This window comes from Mixophyes fleayi, chromosome 3, assembly GCF_038048845.1.
Source record: "Mixophyes fleayi isolate aMixFle1 chromosome 3, aMixFle1.hap1, whole genome shotgun sequence".
Lineage (NCBI taxonomy): Eukaryota > Metazoa > Chordata > Amphibia > Anura > Limnodynastidae > Mixophyes > Mixophyes fleayi.
In genome coordinates, this window is record NC_134404.1 from 347,776,927 (window position 1) to 347,794,965 (window position 18,039).

An 18,039-nucleotide genomic window follows, 5' to 3' on the forward strand; every position below is an offset into this window, starting at 1 on the left:
CAGCATCAGATTTGCCCCTGTATCATACCCCAGCATCAGATTTGCCCCTGTATCATACCCCAGCATCAGATTTGCCCCTGTATCATACCCTCTAGTTATTGTCAGGGGATTAAGTGTCGGCGGACAGATACGCGGCAGCACCTTTAATCCAGCTGCTCTGCGTGATTAAAGGAGATGTGATGGGCGGGGCCTACGTGTGACGCGCAGGTTGCTATAGTAACAGGACGGCATCACCGGGGAGAGCGGAAGACTAAGAGCCGCCACTGTTACCCCGGGCTGGGGCAGTTACCCGTCTCCCAGAGATACCCCCGGGCTGGGGCAGTTACCCGTCCCTTAGATACCCCCGGGCTGGGGTAATTACCCGTCTCCCAGAGATACCCCCGGGCTGGGGCAGTTACCCGTCTCCTAGATACCCCCGGGCTGGGGCAGTTACCCGTCTCCTAGATACCCCCGGGCTGGGGTAATTACCCGTCTCCCAGAGATACCCCCGGGCTGGGGCAGTTACCCGTCTCCCTTAGATACCCCCTGGGCTGGGGTAATTACCCGTCTCCCAGATACCCCGTTGTGGGGTAATAACCATCCCTTTCATTATCTCTCTGTCGACCATTAGATAGATACCCTCTGGGGTAACTATGTGAGGTAATTGCCCACCTGCCCGGGGTTATTATGTGACATATGGTCCAGAGGGTCAGACAGGTGTAGGGTTACATGATGCCCCCCATTCTCCCCCAGGGGGTGGCAGATAGGGCAGTCTGAGTGTCCATACAAGATGTTACCAGGCTCCATCCAGATGTCAGGGGAGACCCTCTCTGGGGCAGAGGTAAAGGGGGTATGTGAGGGGCTGGCAGAGGGCACCGTCCGCCTCCTGTCCCTGCGTGGATGCCATCTCTCAGACAGGGACTTTGCCCGGCTCTGTCAGGGGGTGTCACAGTCTCCCTCCCTGGTGCAGCTGAACCTGAACTTAGGAGTGGTGTCCAGTGCCACGCGTGTCCAGCAGCTGGCCCAGGGCCTGCACAGTAACCGCTCCCTGCAGTCCCTCTTGTGAGTATTATGCTGCAGGTCAGTATGGTGGAGTAACTCAGCATTATAATAAATGTCTGTCTCTCCTTCCTCCAGCCTTCACGGTAATCCACTGACAGACACAGGACTGACCCTTCTTACCCCTGCCCTGGCCGTGCACCCCTCCCTAGTGTCGCTGGATCTTGGGGACTGCTTGCTGGGTGATGAGGGGATACGACTGATCTGCGGCCTCCTCCCCCCTGATGGGGCTAAACCAGGTGAGAAGCTCCGTATGTCCAGAATGTGCAAGTTTTAGATGGGGTCAGTTTGCATATGGCTCTACTTTCTCTCTACTGCAAGATAAAGCCTCTGTCTGTCTGTACATAGCTGTGGGAGCCGGATGTCTGTCTGTACTGGGCTGTGGGAGCCGGATGTCTGTCTGTACTGGCCTGTGGGAGCCGGATGTCTGTCTGTACTGGGCTGTGGGAGCCGGATGTCTGTCTGTACTGGGCTGTGGGAGCCGGATGCCTGTCTGTACTGGGCTGTGGGAGCCGGATGCCTGTCTGTACAGGGCTCTGGGAGCCGGATGCCTGTCTGTACAGGGCTGTGGGAGCCGGATGCCTGTCTGTACTGGGCTGTGGGAGCCGGATGCCTGTCTGTACTGGGCTGTGGGAGCCGGATGTCTGTCTGTACAGGGCTGTGGCAGCCGGATGTCTGTCTGTACAGGGCTGTGGGAGCCGGATGTCTGTCTGTACTGGGCTGTGGGAGCCGGATGTCTGTCTGTACTGGGCTGTGGGAGCCGGATGTCTGTCTGTACTGGGCTGTGGGAGCCGGATGTCTGTCTGTACAGGGCTGTGGGAGCCGGATGTCTGTCTGTACAGGGCTGTGGGAGCCGGATGTCTGTCTGTACTGGGCTGTGGGAGCCGGATGTCTGTCTGTACTGGGCTGTGGGAGCCGGATGTCTGTCTGTACTGGGCTGTGGGAGCCGGATGTCTGTCTGTACTGGGCTGTGGGAGCCGGATGTCTGTCTGTACTGGGCTGTGGGAGCCGGATGGCTGTCTGTACTGGGCTGTGGGAGCCGGATGCCTGTCTGTACTGGGCTGTGGGAGCCGGATGCCTGTCTGTACTGGGCTGTGGGAGCCGGATGGCTGTCTGTACTGGGCTGTGGGAGCCGGATGCCTGTCTGTACTGGGCTGTGGGAGCCGGATGCCTGTCTGTACTGGGCTGTGGGAGCCGGATGTCTGTCTGTACTGGGCTGTGGGAGCCATCTCTCTGTAGTCTGTCGGCTGGGCAGGGTTTGGGATCTTACTGTGTTTGTGTTTTGCTGATACAGGTCTGCGGGATCTTACTCTCTCAGCTAATCCCGCTATTTCATGCACTGGGTGGGCCCGTCTGGCTATTGCTGTAGCTCACAGCTCTCAACTGCGGACCCTAAATCTGGACTACAACCCACTTGGTGAGTAGAGATCTTTGTGTGTTTGTTGGCTCCACTTATATCAGTGTTGACCACACCCAGTATGATTATACAGTTTATGTATGAAGCAGAGACTGTGTTACTGTCACACCCCCCTGTTCTCAGAAATAAGGTTCTCCTACTGCTCGTCGTCCATCACTTAGCTGCTACATAGATAATAAAGAGTTTCAAAGCTGCTTCCAATGTAAGTTTCATCATTTTCCATTACAAATTAAAAAAACAATGGTTGTTCTGCACATAATATGTATAAATAAATTAATATGTAGAATATAATGTACTGTTGGGGAGATTAGCTGGTAATGTCACCTATGAGGCTGTTTTTACTCCGGACCCTTTTCATGACTATACGTCTACAAACGTCTGGGACATTGTGTGGAATCCCCCCCGGAGACAGACAGTTGGTTCCTTCTTTATCTCTGTCCTCACGACCTCAGCTACCTGGTGGGTGATACTAGATATAGGGGAGCTCGCCCAAGCAGCACACCTTCAGGGCTGATAAACACAGCTAGTGACCGTCCTGATTCAGTCCATTGGGTCAGACCTGGGTTGGTCCACTTAGACTATTTTGGTCAATGTCTCTATGTCCTCTCCCAGAAGGTTGGGCAATGGAGGATTATCCTGTTCTCTTGTCAGCATGCTGCAGCTGGCTGATTCTGATTCTTCCCTCTCATATAAAGTTTATATGTCCAGTGTTATGTTGGTCATAGTCTGTGTGGTGTCACCACGTAAGGTCTGTCCCAGGCTCTTGTCGCTAGTTTCGGCAAGTACCAGTTAGCAGCGGGACCTTATTGCCTAGTTGGAACGAGCTGCCAGGCCACCTGTTGTAGATAGCTTTCTTGTTTCCATACCCACCAGTACAATTTCACTCAAATTCTCAAGTCCTCTCCAAATTCTTAGTACATAAGTGTGACAGGATGGGCTTCTCTTGCCAGCCGTCATTCACCATGTTGGTGTTTCCTTATATTTCAGTAACTTGTCACTGTCCACTCCTAGTGACACCACTTGGCCAAACCAGAGTGAATGCAAGTGATAGTGACCAATGTGGTGCCCCCCGTTGTAGGAGAGTATCACTGGGCGCCACCATGGAGGGTTCATTCCTCTGTGTAAGTGCCATTGTAGGCACAGATCTTCATGGATGTGTAAGTGCCATTGTAGGCACAGATCTTCATGGATGTGTAAGTGCCATTGTAGGCACAGATCTTGATGGATGTGTAAGTGCCATTGTAGGCACAGATCTTCATGGATGTGTAAGTGCCATTGTAGGCACAGATCTTCATGGATGTGTAAGTGCCATTGTAGGCACAGATCTTGATGGATGTGTAAGTGCCATTGTAGGCACAGATCTTCATGGATGTGTAAGTGCCATTGTAGGCACAGATCTTGATGGATGTTCTCACCCATTTTTATCCTCAATACTGTTTTGCTACTAAAGTTAATAATATAATCTGCCACAATATAAGGAGACTAACAGCAGCTTCCCTTATTTGGCGTGCGGAAAAACAACCTCTTTGGAAAGTCTCGGCATGTTTTAGTAATCCTTAGAAGACCAGCTAAGGGAATTTCATGTACCATCTGGATGTACAGCTGTTTCTGTGCTTCCTAGAGCTCTTTGTTGGGAAGTATTATCACGTAGTGCACTACTTACCTATCTGCTACCTGGGCCCTCAGCTTTGTTAGGCTGCACCCGTTACCTTCACTTCCTTAAAAGATCTATGGTGAAGCATAGTGGGCAAGTTACATCTGTCTGCACCCGTCTAAGCTCCCTGGTACCAGAGGGTGGACTGGGCGCTGTGACAACACCCACACACAGTGTTTATTCCTCTATCTAGGAATGCTTTACCCACCTTCGTGGCAGAAACCAAACAAGCGAAATGGCTTTGGGGCTCCAACAAGTGGTTTATGTGGTTACAGTGTTGCTAGTTATCAGTGACACGCAGGCTGCCCCTCGGGAGCCCAAACCCCTCTGCTGGACCAAGTTCTTCACTTTGAACGCTGTTTCCTACGGGGCAGCCTGAGGTCCACTACATGGAGAACATCCCGTGTCTGCTTTCTCATTCCAGAGGTAGATATTAGCACATCAGTTATCCAGCTTTTGACCCACTACTTCTACATAGGCTCCTCACCGTTCCTGCTGTAGTTACATCTCCACCTTGTGCTAGGGATCCCACAGCTATATCTGGTACATTTCTCCATAGACACAGAGCACCTCTCACCAGCTTACTGGGCTACTGGCAATTTTATTCCTTTACGGTGAACACAACAGACTAAGAAACAGCCACAGTATATTCCTGCTTAACAAGCCTCTCCTATCATTATCAATTTAGGAGGTCCCAGCACAACGTAGGCCCAGCCATCCACTACAGACTGCAGCTGGGTCAACGAGGCCCACACGGCCCATCAGTTGGCACCATTATCCACGCTGCGGTGCCCATTTGTAATACAACTCTATATATTCCATGGGGGGGCTCAGTGGCTCTCTCCAGGTGGTCCGGGTATGCCATCCACAATCAGCATTTCTGTCACCTGTCAGAAGCTCTCGCTGTAGCGGAGAATGACACCGACTCACAGCTCATACAATATTATAAGTACCCATCCAGCGTGCATGAGCGGCAGCCGGGGAGAATCACCTGCGTGACTTCTGACAGCTGGGGTGTTGTTCTTGTATTGATGACCCGTCTCCTGCCACATCCACATCCAGACATGTAGTGTAGGGGATGTGTATGATGATGTTATTGTCTCTGTTCAGGGGATCATATCGCCTCCATGTTGGCTGTGTGTGTAGCATCGAGTCGCACTCTGGAAGTCCTGGATTTGGAAGGCACCGGTCTCAGCAATCAGTCTGCTCAGGTACGTCCTCTTTCTGTCTGATGCTCCTACATGGTGAAGGTGACTCATGCTGGCCCATTACAGAGCGGGTACATCCATCGTTACGTAGTAACCTGTCCATTCATTTCTACCTTTCATGGATATTCTTTGTGAAAGAGAAAACTTAAGGTCAGCAGAGGAATCGGGACCAAACCACTAATTTTAATTTACAAATGCAAAGATATAAACAGCATTGTCTTAGACTATCTTACAATTAGTTATTGGAGAAACAACAGATCAAGTATAACAGTATTGGCTCTTACTTTACTACATTCTCTCCACACTTCACAAGTAGGGAAAGCAAATGGACAGTATATAAAGCTAAGACAATATGGTGACTAATCTACAAAGCTGAGCGCAATCTATTGGTTATTGTACTAAGCTCTGCCCAATCTGGTGACTAGTAGACAAAGCTGTGCCCAATCTGGTGACTAGTCTGTTAGTCACCAGATTGGGAACAGCTTTGTCTATTAGTCACCTAATTGTCCTCAGCTTTGTCTACTAGTCACCAGATTGGTCACAGCTTTGTCTATTAGTCACCAGATTGGGCACAGCTTTGTCTACTAGTCACCCTATTGTCCTCAGCTTTGTCTACTAGTCACCAGATTGGGCACAGCTTTGTCTACTAGTCACCCTATTGTCCTCAGCTTTGTCTACTAGTCACCCTATTGTCCTCAGCTTTGTCTACTAGTCACCAGATTGGGCACAGCTTTGTCTACTAGTCACCAGATTGGGCACAGCTTTGTTTACTAGTGACCAGATTGGTCACAGCTTTGTTTACTAGTGACCAGATTGGGCACAGCTTTGTCTACTAGTCACCCTATTGTCCTCAGCTTTCTCTACTAGTCACCATATTGTCCTCGGCTTTGTCTACTAGTCACCAGATTGGGCACAGCTTTGTCTACTAGTCACCCTATTGTCCTCAGCTTTGTCTACTAGTCACCCTATTGTCCTCAGATTTGTCTACTAGTCACCAGATTGGGCACAGCTTTGTCTACTAGTCACCAGATTGGGCACAGCTTTGTCTACTAGTCACCCTATTGTCCTCAGCTTTGTCTACTAGTGACCAGATTGGTCACAGCTTTGTCTACTAGTGACCAGATTGGGCACAGCTTTGTCTACTAGTCACCCTATTGTCCTCAGCTTTCTCTACTAGTCACCCTATTGTCCTCAGCTTTCTCTACTAGTCACCCTATTGTCCTCAGCTTTCTCTACTAGTCACCCTATTGTCCTCAGCTTTCTCTACTAGTCACCCTATTGTCCTCAGCTTTCTCTACTAGTCACCCTATTGTCCTCAGCTTTGTCTACTAGTCATCAGATTGGGCACAGCTTTGTCTACTAGTCACCCTATTGTCCTCAGCTTTCTCTACTAGTCACCCTATTGTCCTCAGCTTTCTCTACTAGTCACCCTATTGTCCTCAGCTTTCTCTACTAGTCACCCTATTGTCCTCAGCTTTCTCTACTAGTCACCCTATTGTCCTCAGCTTTGTCTACTAGTCATCAGATTGGGCACAGCTTTGTCTATTAGTCACCTAATTGTCCTCAGCTTTGTCTACTAGTCACCCTATTGTCCTCAGCTTTCTCTACTAGTCACCCTATTGTCCTCAGCTTTGTCTACTAGTCATCAGATTGGGCACAGCTTTGTCTATTAGTCACCTAATTGTCCTCAGCTTTGTCTACTAGTGACCAGATTGTCCTCAGCTTTGTCTACTAGTCACCCTATTGTCCTCAGCTTTGTCTACTAGTCACCAGATTGGGCACAGCTTTGTCTACTAGTCACCAGATTGGGCACAGCTTTGTCTACTAGTCACCAGATTGGGCACAGCTTTGTCTACTAGTCACCCTATTGTCCTCAGCTTTGTCTACTAGTGACCAGATTGGTCACAGCTTTGTCTACTAGTCACCAGATTGTCCTCAGCTTTGTCTACTAGTCACCCTATTGTCCTCAGCTTTGTCTACTAGTGACCAGATTGGTCACAGCTTTGTCTACTAGTGACCAGATTGGGCACAGCTTTGTCTACTAGTCACCCTATTGTCCTCAGCTTTCTCTACTAGTCACCCTATTGTCCTCAGCTTTCTCTACTAGTCACCCTATTGTCCTCAGCTTTCTCTACTAGTCACCCTATTGTCCTCAGCTTTGTCTATTAGTCACCTAATTGTCCTCAGCTTTGTCTACTAGTCACCAGATTGGGAACAGCTTTGTCTATTAGTCAGCTTTGTCTACTAGTCACCAGATTGGGCACAGCTTTGTCTACTAGTCACCAGATTGGGCACAGCTTTGTCTACTAGTCACCAGATTGGGCACAGCTTTGTCTACTAGTCACCTGATTGTCCTCAGCTTTGTCTACTAGTGACCAGATTGGTCACAGCTTTGTCTACTAGTCACCAGATTGGGCACAGCTTTGTCTACTAGTCACCAGATTGGTCACAGCTTTGTCTATTAGTCACCATATTGGGCACAGCTTTGTCTACTAGTGACCAGATTGGGCACAGCTTTGTCTATTAGTCACCTAATTGTCCTCAGCTTTGTCTACTAGTCACCAGATTGGGAACAGCTTTGTCTATTAGACAGCTTTGTCTACTAGTCACCAGATTGGGCACAGCTTTGTCTACTAGTCACCAGATTGGGCACAGCTTTGTCTACTAGTCACCAGATTGGGCACAGCTTTGTCTACTAGTCACCTGATTGTCCTCAGCTTTGTCTACTAGTGACCAGATTGGTCACAGCTTTGTCTACTAGTCACCAGATTGGGCACAGCTTTGTCTACTAGTCACCAGATTGGTCACAGCTTTGTCTATTAGTCACCATATTGGGCACAGCTTTGTCTACTAGTGACCAGATTGGGCACAGCTTTGTCTACTAGTCACCAGATTGGGCACAGCTTTATCTACTAGTCACCCTATTGTCCTCAGCTTTGTCTACTAGTGACCAGATTGGTCACAGCTTTGTCTACTAGTCACCAGATTGGTCACAGCTTTGTCTACTAGTCACCAGATTGGGCACAGCTTTGTCTACTAGTCACCAGATTGGGCACAGCTTTGTCTACTAGTCACCAGATTGGGTACAGCTTTATCTACTAGTGACCAGATTGGGCACAGCTTTGTCTACTAGTCACCCTATTGTCCTCAGCTTTGTCAACTAGTCACCAGATTGGGCACAGCTTTGTCTACTAGTCACCAGATTGGGCACAGCTTTGTCTACTAGTCACCCTATTGTCCTCAGCTTTGTCTACTAGTGACCAGATTGGTCACAGCTTTGTCTACTAGTCACCAGATTGTCCTCAGCTTTGTCTACTAGTCACCCTATTGTCCTCAGCTTTGTCTACTAGTGACCAGATTGGTCACAGCTTTGTCTACTAGTGACCAGATTGGGCACAGCTTTGTCTACTAGTCACCCTATTGTCCTCAGCTTTCTCTACTAGTCACCCTATTGTCCTCAGCTTTCTCTACTAGTCACCCTATTGTCCTCAGCTTTCTCTACTAGTCACCCTATTGTCCTCAGCTTTGTCTATTAGTCACCTAATTGTCCTCAGCTTTGTCTACTAGTCACCAGATTGGGAACAGCTTTGTCTATTAGTCAGCTTTGTCTACTAGTCACCAGATTGGGCACAGCTTTGTCTACTAGTTACCAGATTGGGCACAGCTTTGTCTACTAGTCACCAGATTGGGCACAGCTTTGTCTACTAGTCACCTGATTGTCCTCAGCTTTGTCTACTAGTGACCAGATTGGTCACAGCTTTGTCTACTAGTCACCAGATTGGGCACAGCTTTGTCGACTAGTCACCAGATTGGTCACAGCTTTGTCTATTAGTCACCAGATTGGGCACAGCTTTGTCTACTAGTGACCAGATTGGGCACAGCTTTGTCTACTAGTCACCAGATTGGGCACAGCTTTATCTACTAGTCACCCTATTGTCCTCAGCTTTGTCTACTAGTGACCAGATTGGTCACAGCTTTGTCTACTAGTCACCAGATTGGTCACAGCTTTGTCTACTAGTCACCAGATTGGGCACAGCTTTGTCTACTAGTCACCAGATTGGGCACAGCTTTGTCTACTAGTCACCAGATTGGGTACAGCTTTATCTACTAGTGACCAGATTGGGCACAGCTTTGTCTACTAGTCACCCTATTGTCCTCAGCTTTGTCAACTAGTCACCAGATTGGGCACAGCTTTGTCTACTAGTCACCAGATTGGGCACAGCTTTGTCTACTAGTCACCCTATTGTCCTCAGCTTTCTCTACTAGTCACCCTATTGTCCCAAGCTTTGTCTACTAGTCATCAGATTGGGCACAGCTTTGTCTATTAGTCACCTAATTGTCCTCAGCTTTGTCTACTAGTGACCAGATTGTCCTCAGCTTTGTCTACTAGTCACCCTATTGTCCTCAGCTTTGTCTACTAGTCACCAGATTGGGCACAGCTTTGTCTACTAGTCACCAGATTGGGCACAGCTTTGTCTACTAGTCACCAGATTGGGCACAGCTTTGTCTACTAGTCACCCTATTGTCCTCAGCTTTGTCTACTAGTGACCAGATTGGTCACAGCTTTGTCTACTAGTCACCAGATTGTCCTCAGCTTTGTCTACTAGTCACCCTATTGTCCTCAGCTTTGTCTACTAGTGACCAGATTATTCACAGCTTTGTCTACTAGTGACCAGATTATTCACAGCTTTGTCTACTAGTGACCAGATTGGGCACAGCTTTGTCTACTAGTCACCCTATTGTCCTCAGCTTTCTCTACTAGTCACCCTATTGTCCTCAGCTTTCTCTACTAGTCACCCTATTGTCCTCAGCTTTCTCTACTAGTCACCCTATTGTCCTCAGCTTTGTCTATTAGTCACCTAATTGTCCTCAGCTTTGTCTACTAGTCACCAGATTGGGAACAGCTTTGTCTATTAGTCAGCTTTGTCTACTAGTCACCAGATTGGGCACAGCTTTGTCTACTAGTCACCAGATTGGGCACAGCTTTGTCTACTAGTCACCAGATTGGGCACAGCTTTGTCTACTAGTCACCTGATTGTCCTCAGCTTTGTCTACTAGTCACCTGATTGGTCACAGCTTTGTCTACTAGTCACCAGATTGGGCACAGCTTTGTCTACTAGTCACCAGATTGGTCACAGCTTTGTCTATTAGTCACCAGATTGGGCACAGCTTTGTCTATTAGTCACCAGATTGGGCACAGCTTTGTCTACTAGTGACCAGATTGGGCACAGCTTTGTCTACTAGTCACCCTATTGTCCTCAGCTTTGTCTATTAGTCACCTAATTGTCCTCAGCTTTGTCTACTAGTCACCAGATTGGGAACAGCTTTGTCTATTAGACAGCTTTGTCTACTAGTCACCAGATTGGGCACAGCTTTGTCTACTAGTCACCAGATTGGGCACAGCTTTGTCTACTAGTCACCAGATTGGGCACAGCTTTGTCTACTAGTCACCTGATTGTCCTCAGCTTTGTCTACTAGTGACCAGATTGGTCACAGCTTTGTCTACTAGTGACCAGATTGGTCACAGCTTTGTCTACTAGTCACCAGATTGGGCACAGCTTTGTCTACTAGTCACCAGATTGGTCACAGCTTTGTCTATTAGTCACCATATTGGGCACAGCTTTGTCTACTAGTGACCAGATTGGGCACAGCTTTGTCTACTAGTCACCAGATTGGGCACAGCTTTATCTACTAGTCACCCTATTGTCCTCAGCTTTGTCTACTAGTGACCAGATTGGTCACAGCTTTGTCTACTAGTCACCAGATTGGTCACAGCTTTGTCTACTAGTCACCAGATTGGGCACAGCTTTGTCTACTAGTCACCAGATTGGGCACAGCTTTGTCTACTAGTCACCAGATTGGGTACAGCTTTATCTACTAGTGACCAGATTGGGCACAGCTTTGTCTACTAGTCACCCTATTGTCCTCAGCTTTGTCAACTAGTCACCAGATTGGGCACAGCTTTGTCTACTAGTCACCAGATTGGGCACAGCTTTGTCTACTAGTCACCCTATTGTCCTCAGCTTTGTCTACTAGTGACCAGATTGGTCACAGCTTTGTCTACTAGTCACCAGATTGTCCTCAGCTTTGTCTACTAGTCACCCTATTGTCCTCAGCTTTGTCTACTAGTGACCAGATTGGTCACAGCTTTGTCTACTAGTGACCAGATTGGGCACAGCTTTGTCTACTAGTCACCCTATTGTCCTCAGCTTTCTCTACTAGTCACCCTATTGTCCTCAGCTTTCTCTACTAGTCACCCTATTGTCCTCAGCTTTCTCTACTAGTCACCCTATTGTCCTCAGCTTTGTCTATTAGTCACCTAATTGTCCTCAGCTTTGTCTACTAGTCACCAGATTGGGAACAGCTTTGTCTATTAGTCAGCTTTGTCTACTAGTCACCAGATTGGGCACAGCTTTGTCTACTAGTCACCAGATTGGGCACAGCTTTGTCTACTAGTCACCAGATTGGGCACAGCTTTGTCTACTAGTCACCTGATTGTCCTCAGCTTTGTCTACTAGTCACCAGATTGGTCACAGCTTTGTCTACTAGTCACCAGATTGGGCACAGCTTTGTCTACTAGTCACCAGATTGGTCACAGCTTTGTCTATTAGTCACCATATTGGGCACAGCTTTGTCTACTAGTGACCAGATTGGGCACAGCTTTGTCTACTAGTCACCCTATTGTCCTCAGCTTTGTCTATTAGTCACCTAATTGTCCTCAGCTTTGTCTACTAGTCACCAGATTGGGAACAGCTTTGTCTATTAGACAGCTTTGTCTACTAGTCACCAGATTGGGCACAGCTTTGTCTACTAGTCACCAGATTGGGCACAGCTTTGTCTACTAGTCACCAGATTGGGCACAGCTTTGTCTACTAGTCACCTGATTGTCCTCAGCTTTGTCTACTAGTGACCAGATTGGTCACAGCTTTGTCTACTAGTCACCAGATTGGGCACAGCTTTGTCTACTAGTCACCAGATTGGTCACAGCTTTGTCTATTAGTCACCATATTGGGCACAGCTTTGTCTACTAGTGACCAGATTGGGCACAGCTGTGTCTACTAGTCACCAGATTGGGCACAGCTTTGTCTACTAGTCACCAGATTGGGCACAGCTTTGTCTACTAGTCACCAGATTGGGCACAGCTTTGTCTACTAGTCACCAGATTGGGTACAGCTTTATCTACTAGTGACCAGATTGGGCACAGCTTTGTCTACTAGTCACCCTATTGTCCTCAGCTTTGTCAACTAGTCACCAGATTGGGCACAGCTTTGTCTACTAGTCACCAGATTGGGCACAGCTTTGTCTACTAGTCACCCTATTGTCCTCAGCTTTGTCTACTAGTGACCAGATTGGTCACAGCTTTGTCTACTAGTCACCAGATTGTCCTCAGCTTTGTCTACTAGTCACCCTATTGTCCTCAGCTTTGTCTACTAGTGACCAGATTGGTCACAGCTTTGTCTACTAGTGACCAGATTGGGCACAGCTTTGTCTACTAGTCACCCTATTGTCCTCAGCTTTCTCTACTAGTCACCCTATTGTCCTCAGCTTTCTCTACTAGTCACCCTATTGTCCTCAGCTTTCTCTACTAGTCACCCTATTGTCCTCAGCTTTGTCTATTAGTCACCTAATTGTCCTCAGCTTTGTCTACTAGTCACCAGATTGGGAACAGCTTTGTCTATTAGTCAGCTTTGTCTACTAGTCACCAGATTGGGCACAGCTTTGTCTACTAGTCACCAGATTGGGCACAGCTTTGTCTACTAGTCACCAGATTGTCCTCAGCTTTGTCAACTAGTCACCAGATTGGGCACAGCTTTGTCTACTAGTCACCAGATTGGGCACAGCTTTGTCTACTAGTCACCCTATTGTCCTCAGCTTTGTCTACTAGTCACCCTATTGTCCTCAGCTTTCTCTACTAGTCACCCTATTGTCCTCAGCTTTCTCTACTAGTCACCCTATTGTCCTCAGCTTTCTCTACTAGTCATCAGATTGGGCACAGCTTTGTATTTTGATTTTGCACTACACATACCCAGAAACCGAACGTGCGCAGTTGCACAGAATTCTCATGGCATTACCTCTCTGAATACCAGGTTACCCGCACACCTTACCAGTGGTTATATTCATTTCTGATTGTAAAGAAGGTAGATTTCACTAAGATTGTAATTAATGAGACGTATTTGATAGTAGAGATTGTGATAAAGGGGTAATAGTTAGCATTGATAGTGCAGGTGAAATCGGTAAAGCAGTGAAAGGGTTAATATTAGATAATTGTCAGTGGGCAGCAGTGTTTTTGGATTAATGAGGGTACTTTAATCCCTGTAAGTGCGTTCTGATGTGAATACGCATGTAATACAGATGGGTGCCCTGTTCATAGAGCGTCCAACCTTCTTCACATCGTAATGTATCTTAAAAAAACACTTGGATTTGAATACAGCCAAAAATAGGGAAATGTCGCTCACTCTGTGTTTACTATGGTGGGTGGAGCCTAATTACACATCGTGACCCCGTCCCATTCATCCTCAGTGTTATTACTGTACATCCCTCTAGGACAGGTGTTTGTGAAACTACAAATCCCAGCATGCTTTGCCAGTAGACAACCAGCAGATAGGTGGCAAGGCATGCTGGGATTTGTAGTTTCACAAACACCTGGAGAGCCGCAGGTTGGCTAGGGTTAGCCAACCTGCAGGGTTGCTCTAGGAAAATGTATCATTCAGTAGATGGAATACAGAAATGTAATAAACATGTTGCACAAAGATCGCTCCGTCCACTTCTGTATCGCTGCGATTGGGGACAGAATGATGCGGTGTCTCCTGCTCTCTGCAGATCCTCTTAGACATGGTCCAGAATTATCCCACACCCCTGAAATCACTGGTACTCTCTGAGAACAAGATCAGCATGGACCTGCAGCAGCAGATAGCAGACCTCCTCTCAGAAGGTGAGGATGAGGACGACAGTGAGGGCCTGAAGCCGCCTATGAGGGAGAGAGGACTGAAGAACCATCTAGGTAGGGGCAGTGGATCCTTAGTATTATAGTCATGGCCAAAGGTTTTGAGAATGACACAAGGATTGGTTTTCACAACGTTTGCTGCTTCGGTGTTTTTACACCTTTTTACCAGATGTTGCTATGTTATACTGTCACCATGCCAGGGCGAACTGCAGAGGTCTTCAAAAAGAAGGATCAACACTGCAAATATTGACTTTTTACATAAACTTAATGTAATTGTCAATAAAAGCCTTTGACACTTATGAAATGCTTGTAATGTCACTTCCGTATACCATAGCAACATAAAAAGGGAAAAGGGACTAAAAACACTGAAGCAGCAAACTCTGTGAAAACCAATACTTGTGTCATTCTCAGAACGTACGGCCATGACTGTAGGCTGAAGGTTAGGGGAGGGGGCTGCATGATGAATGTGATGGTCACAAGCATTGATCTTCGTCTCTCTCTGTTTCCTCAGGTCCTGGACCTCACAGAGTTCTCCTGACATCCGGTCTTGGTGACAGCCTCCTTGCCGAGACAGAGATGTGACCTTTTACCCTCTACAGTCATGGCCGTACGTTCTGAGAATGACACAAGTGTTGGTTTTCACAGAGTTTGCTGCTTCAGTGTTTTTAGTCCCTTTTACCAGATGTTGCTATGGTATACGGAAGTAACATTACAAGCATTTCATAAGTGTCAAAGGCTTTTATTGACAATTACATTAAGTTTATGCAGAGTCAATATCTGCAGTGTTGACCCTTCTTTTTGAAGACCTCTGCAATTCGCCCTGGCAGCTGTCAATCAACTTCTGGGCCACATACTGACTGATGGCCGCCCATTCTTGTCTAATCACTACCTGGAGTTTGTCAGAATTTGTGGTTTTTTGTTTGTCCACCCGCCTCTTGTGGATTGACCATAAATTCTCAATGGGATTAAGGTCTGGGGAGTTTCAATGTTTTGATCCCTGAGCCACTTAGTTATCACTTGTGCCTTATGGCAAGGTGCTCCATCATGTAGGAAAAGGCATTGTTCATCACCAAACTGTTCTTGGATGGTTGGGAGAAGTTGCTCTTGGAGGATGTTTTGGTACCATTCTTTATTCATGGCTGTGTTCTTGGGCAGAATTGTGAGTGAGCCCACTCCCTTGGCTGAGAAGCAGCCCCACACATGAATGGTCTCAGGATGCTTTACTGTTGGCATGACACAGGACTGATGGTAGCGCTCACCTTTCCTTCTCCGGACAAGCGTTTTTCCAGATGCCCTAAACAATCTGAAAGGGGATTCATCAGAGAAAATGACTTTACCCCAGTCCTCAGCAGTCCAATCCCTGTACCTTTTGCAGAATATCGGTCTGTCCCTGATGTTTTTCCTGGAGAAAAGTGGCTTCTTCGCTGGCCTTCTTGACACCAGGCCATTCCAAAAGTCTTCGCCTCACTGTGCATGCAGATGTACTCGCATCTGCCTGCTGCCATTCCTGAGCAAGCTCTGTACTGCTGGTACCCCAATCCCGCAGCTGAATCAACTTTCGGAGACGGTCCTGGCGCTTGCTGGACGTTCTTGGGCGCCCTGAAGCCTTCTTCACAACTATTGAACTTCTCTCCTTGAAGTTCTTGATGATCCAATAAATGGTTGAATTTGGTGCAATCTTACGAGAAGCAATATCCTTGCCTGTGATGCCCTTTTTGTGCAAAGCAATGATGACTGCACATGTTTCCTTGCAGATAACCATGGTTAACAGAGGAAGAACAATGATTTCAAGCACTACCTTCCTTTTAAAGCTTCCAGTCTGTTATTCTAACTCAATCAGCATGACAGAGTGATCTCCAGCCTTGTCCTCGTCAGCACTCTCACCTGTGTTAATGAGAGAATCACTGACCTGATGTCAGCTGGTCCTTTTGTGGCAGGGCTGAAATGCAGTGGAAATGTTTTTGGGATAAAGTTCATTGTCATGGCAAAGAGGGACTTTGAAATTAATTGCAATTCATCTGATGACTCTTCATGACATTCTGGAGTATATGCAAATTGCCATCATAAAAACTGAGGCAGCAGACTTTGTAAAAAAAAAATATGTGTCACTCAAACCTTTTGGCCATGAATGTAGGTCACACCGTCACATCACCCAAAACGTCCCTTTATCGGTAACATGAAGAGTAATGTGGGGCCACTGAGATATTGCACAATAAGGAGAACAGGGAAGTCTATTTATTGAGTGTTTGTGTTACAATTTATCACATCTGCAACCAGGGTCTTCTTTGGGTAAATTGCAGGTTGTTGTATTATGAAGGAGTAAATTATTTTATGTGTAAATACACACACACACACACACACGTATAGATGAAGCTGCACGTGGGGTTAAATCCCAGCACCTTAACATTGGCACAAAGTCCAGATCTAGATGGACACCCTCCGCTTCATTACCTCTTTCTAGCAGCAGGGGGCAGTGATATACACATAAGACATCCACACGATAAGCACAAGAAACAAAGCGCTGTCACAGAGTGGTGCCCCCAGTCCCGAGGAGCGGAGGTCCTGCATGGCACAGTTACAGATCTACTCTGCTGTATAAGCAAATCATTAAAGTTTCTTGCAAACAACTGGATCCAGCAGTGTGTGGTGTAATTACACGTGATGACTAGTTGGGATTAATATTACTCAATATATAAATGTTTAGTATACAACAAGAAAATAATGTTATGAGTAGATGTGCACTGTTCATTGATTACTTTTAACCATGAAACTAGAACATGTTTATAACAATTTGGGTGTATGACGTTTGTTTCATATTGAGGCTTAACCCCACAATGTGTCTGCCTCACGTCACCACTATGTGCTGCTGGGGCCCAGCTCCTTCCACTATATAACTCTGTCTGTGGCTTCTGCTGCCTCCATTCCCCTCCTCACATCATGTCACTGCCCCTGTCACATGCAGCCCTGTCCTCATTAACACATCACTCATCTCCTGATATACTCTGTGCTGCTGGGGGACCCTGCTCCTTCCACTATATAACTCTGTCTGTGGCTTCCTGCTGCCTCCATTCCCCTCCTCACATCATGTCACTGTCCCTGTCACATGCAGCCCTGTCCTCACTAACACATAACTAATCTCCTGATATACTCTGTGCTGCTGGGGGACCCTGCTCCTTCCACTATATAACTCTCAGTCTGTGGCTTCTGCTGCCTCCATTCCCCTCCTCACATCATGTCACTGCCCCTGTCACATGCAGCCCTGTCCTCACTAACACATCACTCATCTCCTGATATACTCTGTGCTGCTGGGGACCCTGCTCCTTCCACTATATAACTCTCATTCTGTGACTTCCTGCTGCCTCCATTCCCCTCCTCACATCATGTCACTGTCCCTGTCACATGCAGCCCTGTCCTCACTAACACATCACTCATCTCCTGATATACTCTGTGCTGCTGGGGGACCCTGATCCTCCCACTATATAACTCTGTCTGTGGCTTCCTGCTGCCTCCATTCCCCTCCTCACATCATGTCACTGTCCCTGTCACATGCAGCCCTGTCCTCACTAACACATAACTAATCTCCTGATATACTCTGTGCTGCTGGGGGACCCTGCTCCTTCCACTATATAACTCTCAGTCTGTGACTTCCTGCTGCCTCCATCCCCTCCTCACATCATGTCACTGCCCCTGTCACATGCAGCTCTGTCCTCAATAACACATCACTCATCCTGATATACTCTGTGCTGCTGGGGACCCTGCTCCTTCCACTATATAACTC

General features: G+C 47.3%; 1 protein-coding gene across 1 annotated transcript; it reads left to right on the forward strand.

Annotated features, from left to right (window-relative positions):
* Positions 1-218: 218 nt before the first annotated feature.
* LRRC73 (leucine rich repeat containing 73) lies at positions 219-16,893 on the forward strand. Its single transcript, XM_075204502.1, has 6 exons — positions 219-1,041; positions 1,117-1,277; positions 2,333-2,455; positions 5,220-5,320; positions 14,138-14,318; positions 14,773-16,893. The coding sequence occupies exons 1-6, from the start codon at positions 770-772 to the stop codon at positions 14,841-14,843; spliced, it is 909 nt and encodes a 302-aa protein (XP_075060603.1). The 5' UTR covers positions 219-769; the 3' UTR covers positions 14,844-16,893.
* The last annotated feature ends 1,146 nt before the right edge of the window (positions 16,894-18,039 follow it).

What these genes read in the sequence shown, in the direction of transcription:
- LRRC73 (XM_075204502.1), top strand. Translation starts at nt 770, where the DNA reads ATGTTACCAGGCTCCATCCAGATGTCAGGGGAGACCCTCTCTGGGGCA. An exon ending in TCAGCAATCAGTCTGCTCAG is followed by an intron (nt 5,321 to 14,137) that starts GTACGTCCTCTT and finishes TGCTCTCTGCAG; the next exon opens with ATCCTCTTAGACATGGTCCA. An exon ending in AGGACTGAAGAACCATCTAG is followed by an intron (nt 14,319 to 14,772) that starts GTAGGGGCAGTG and finishes CTGTTTCCTCAG; the next exon opens with GTCCTGGACCTCACAGAGTT.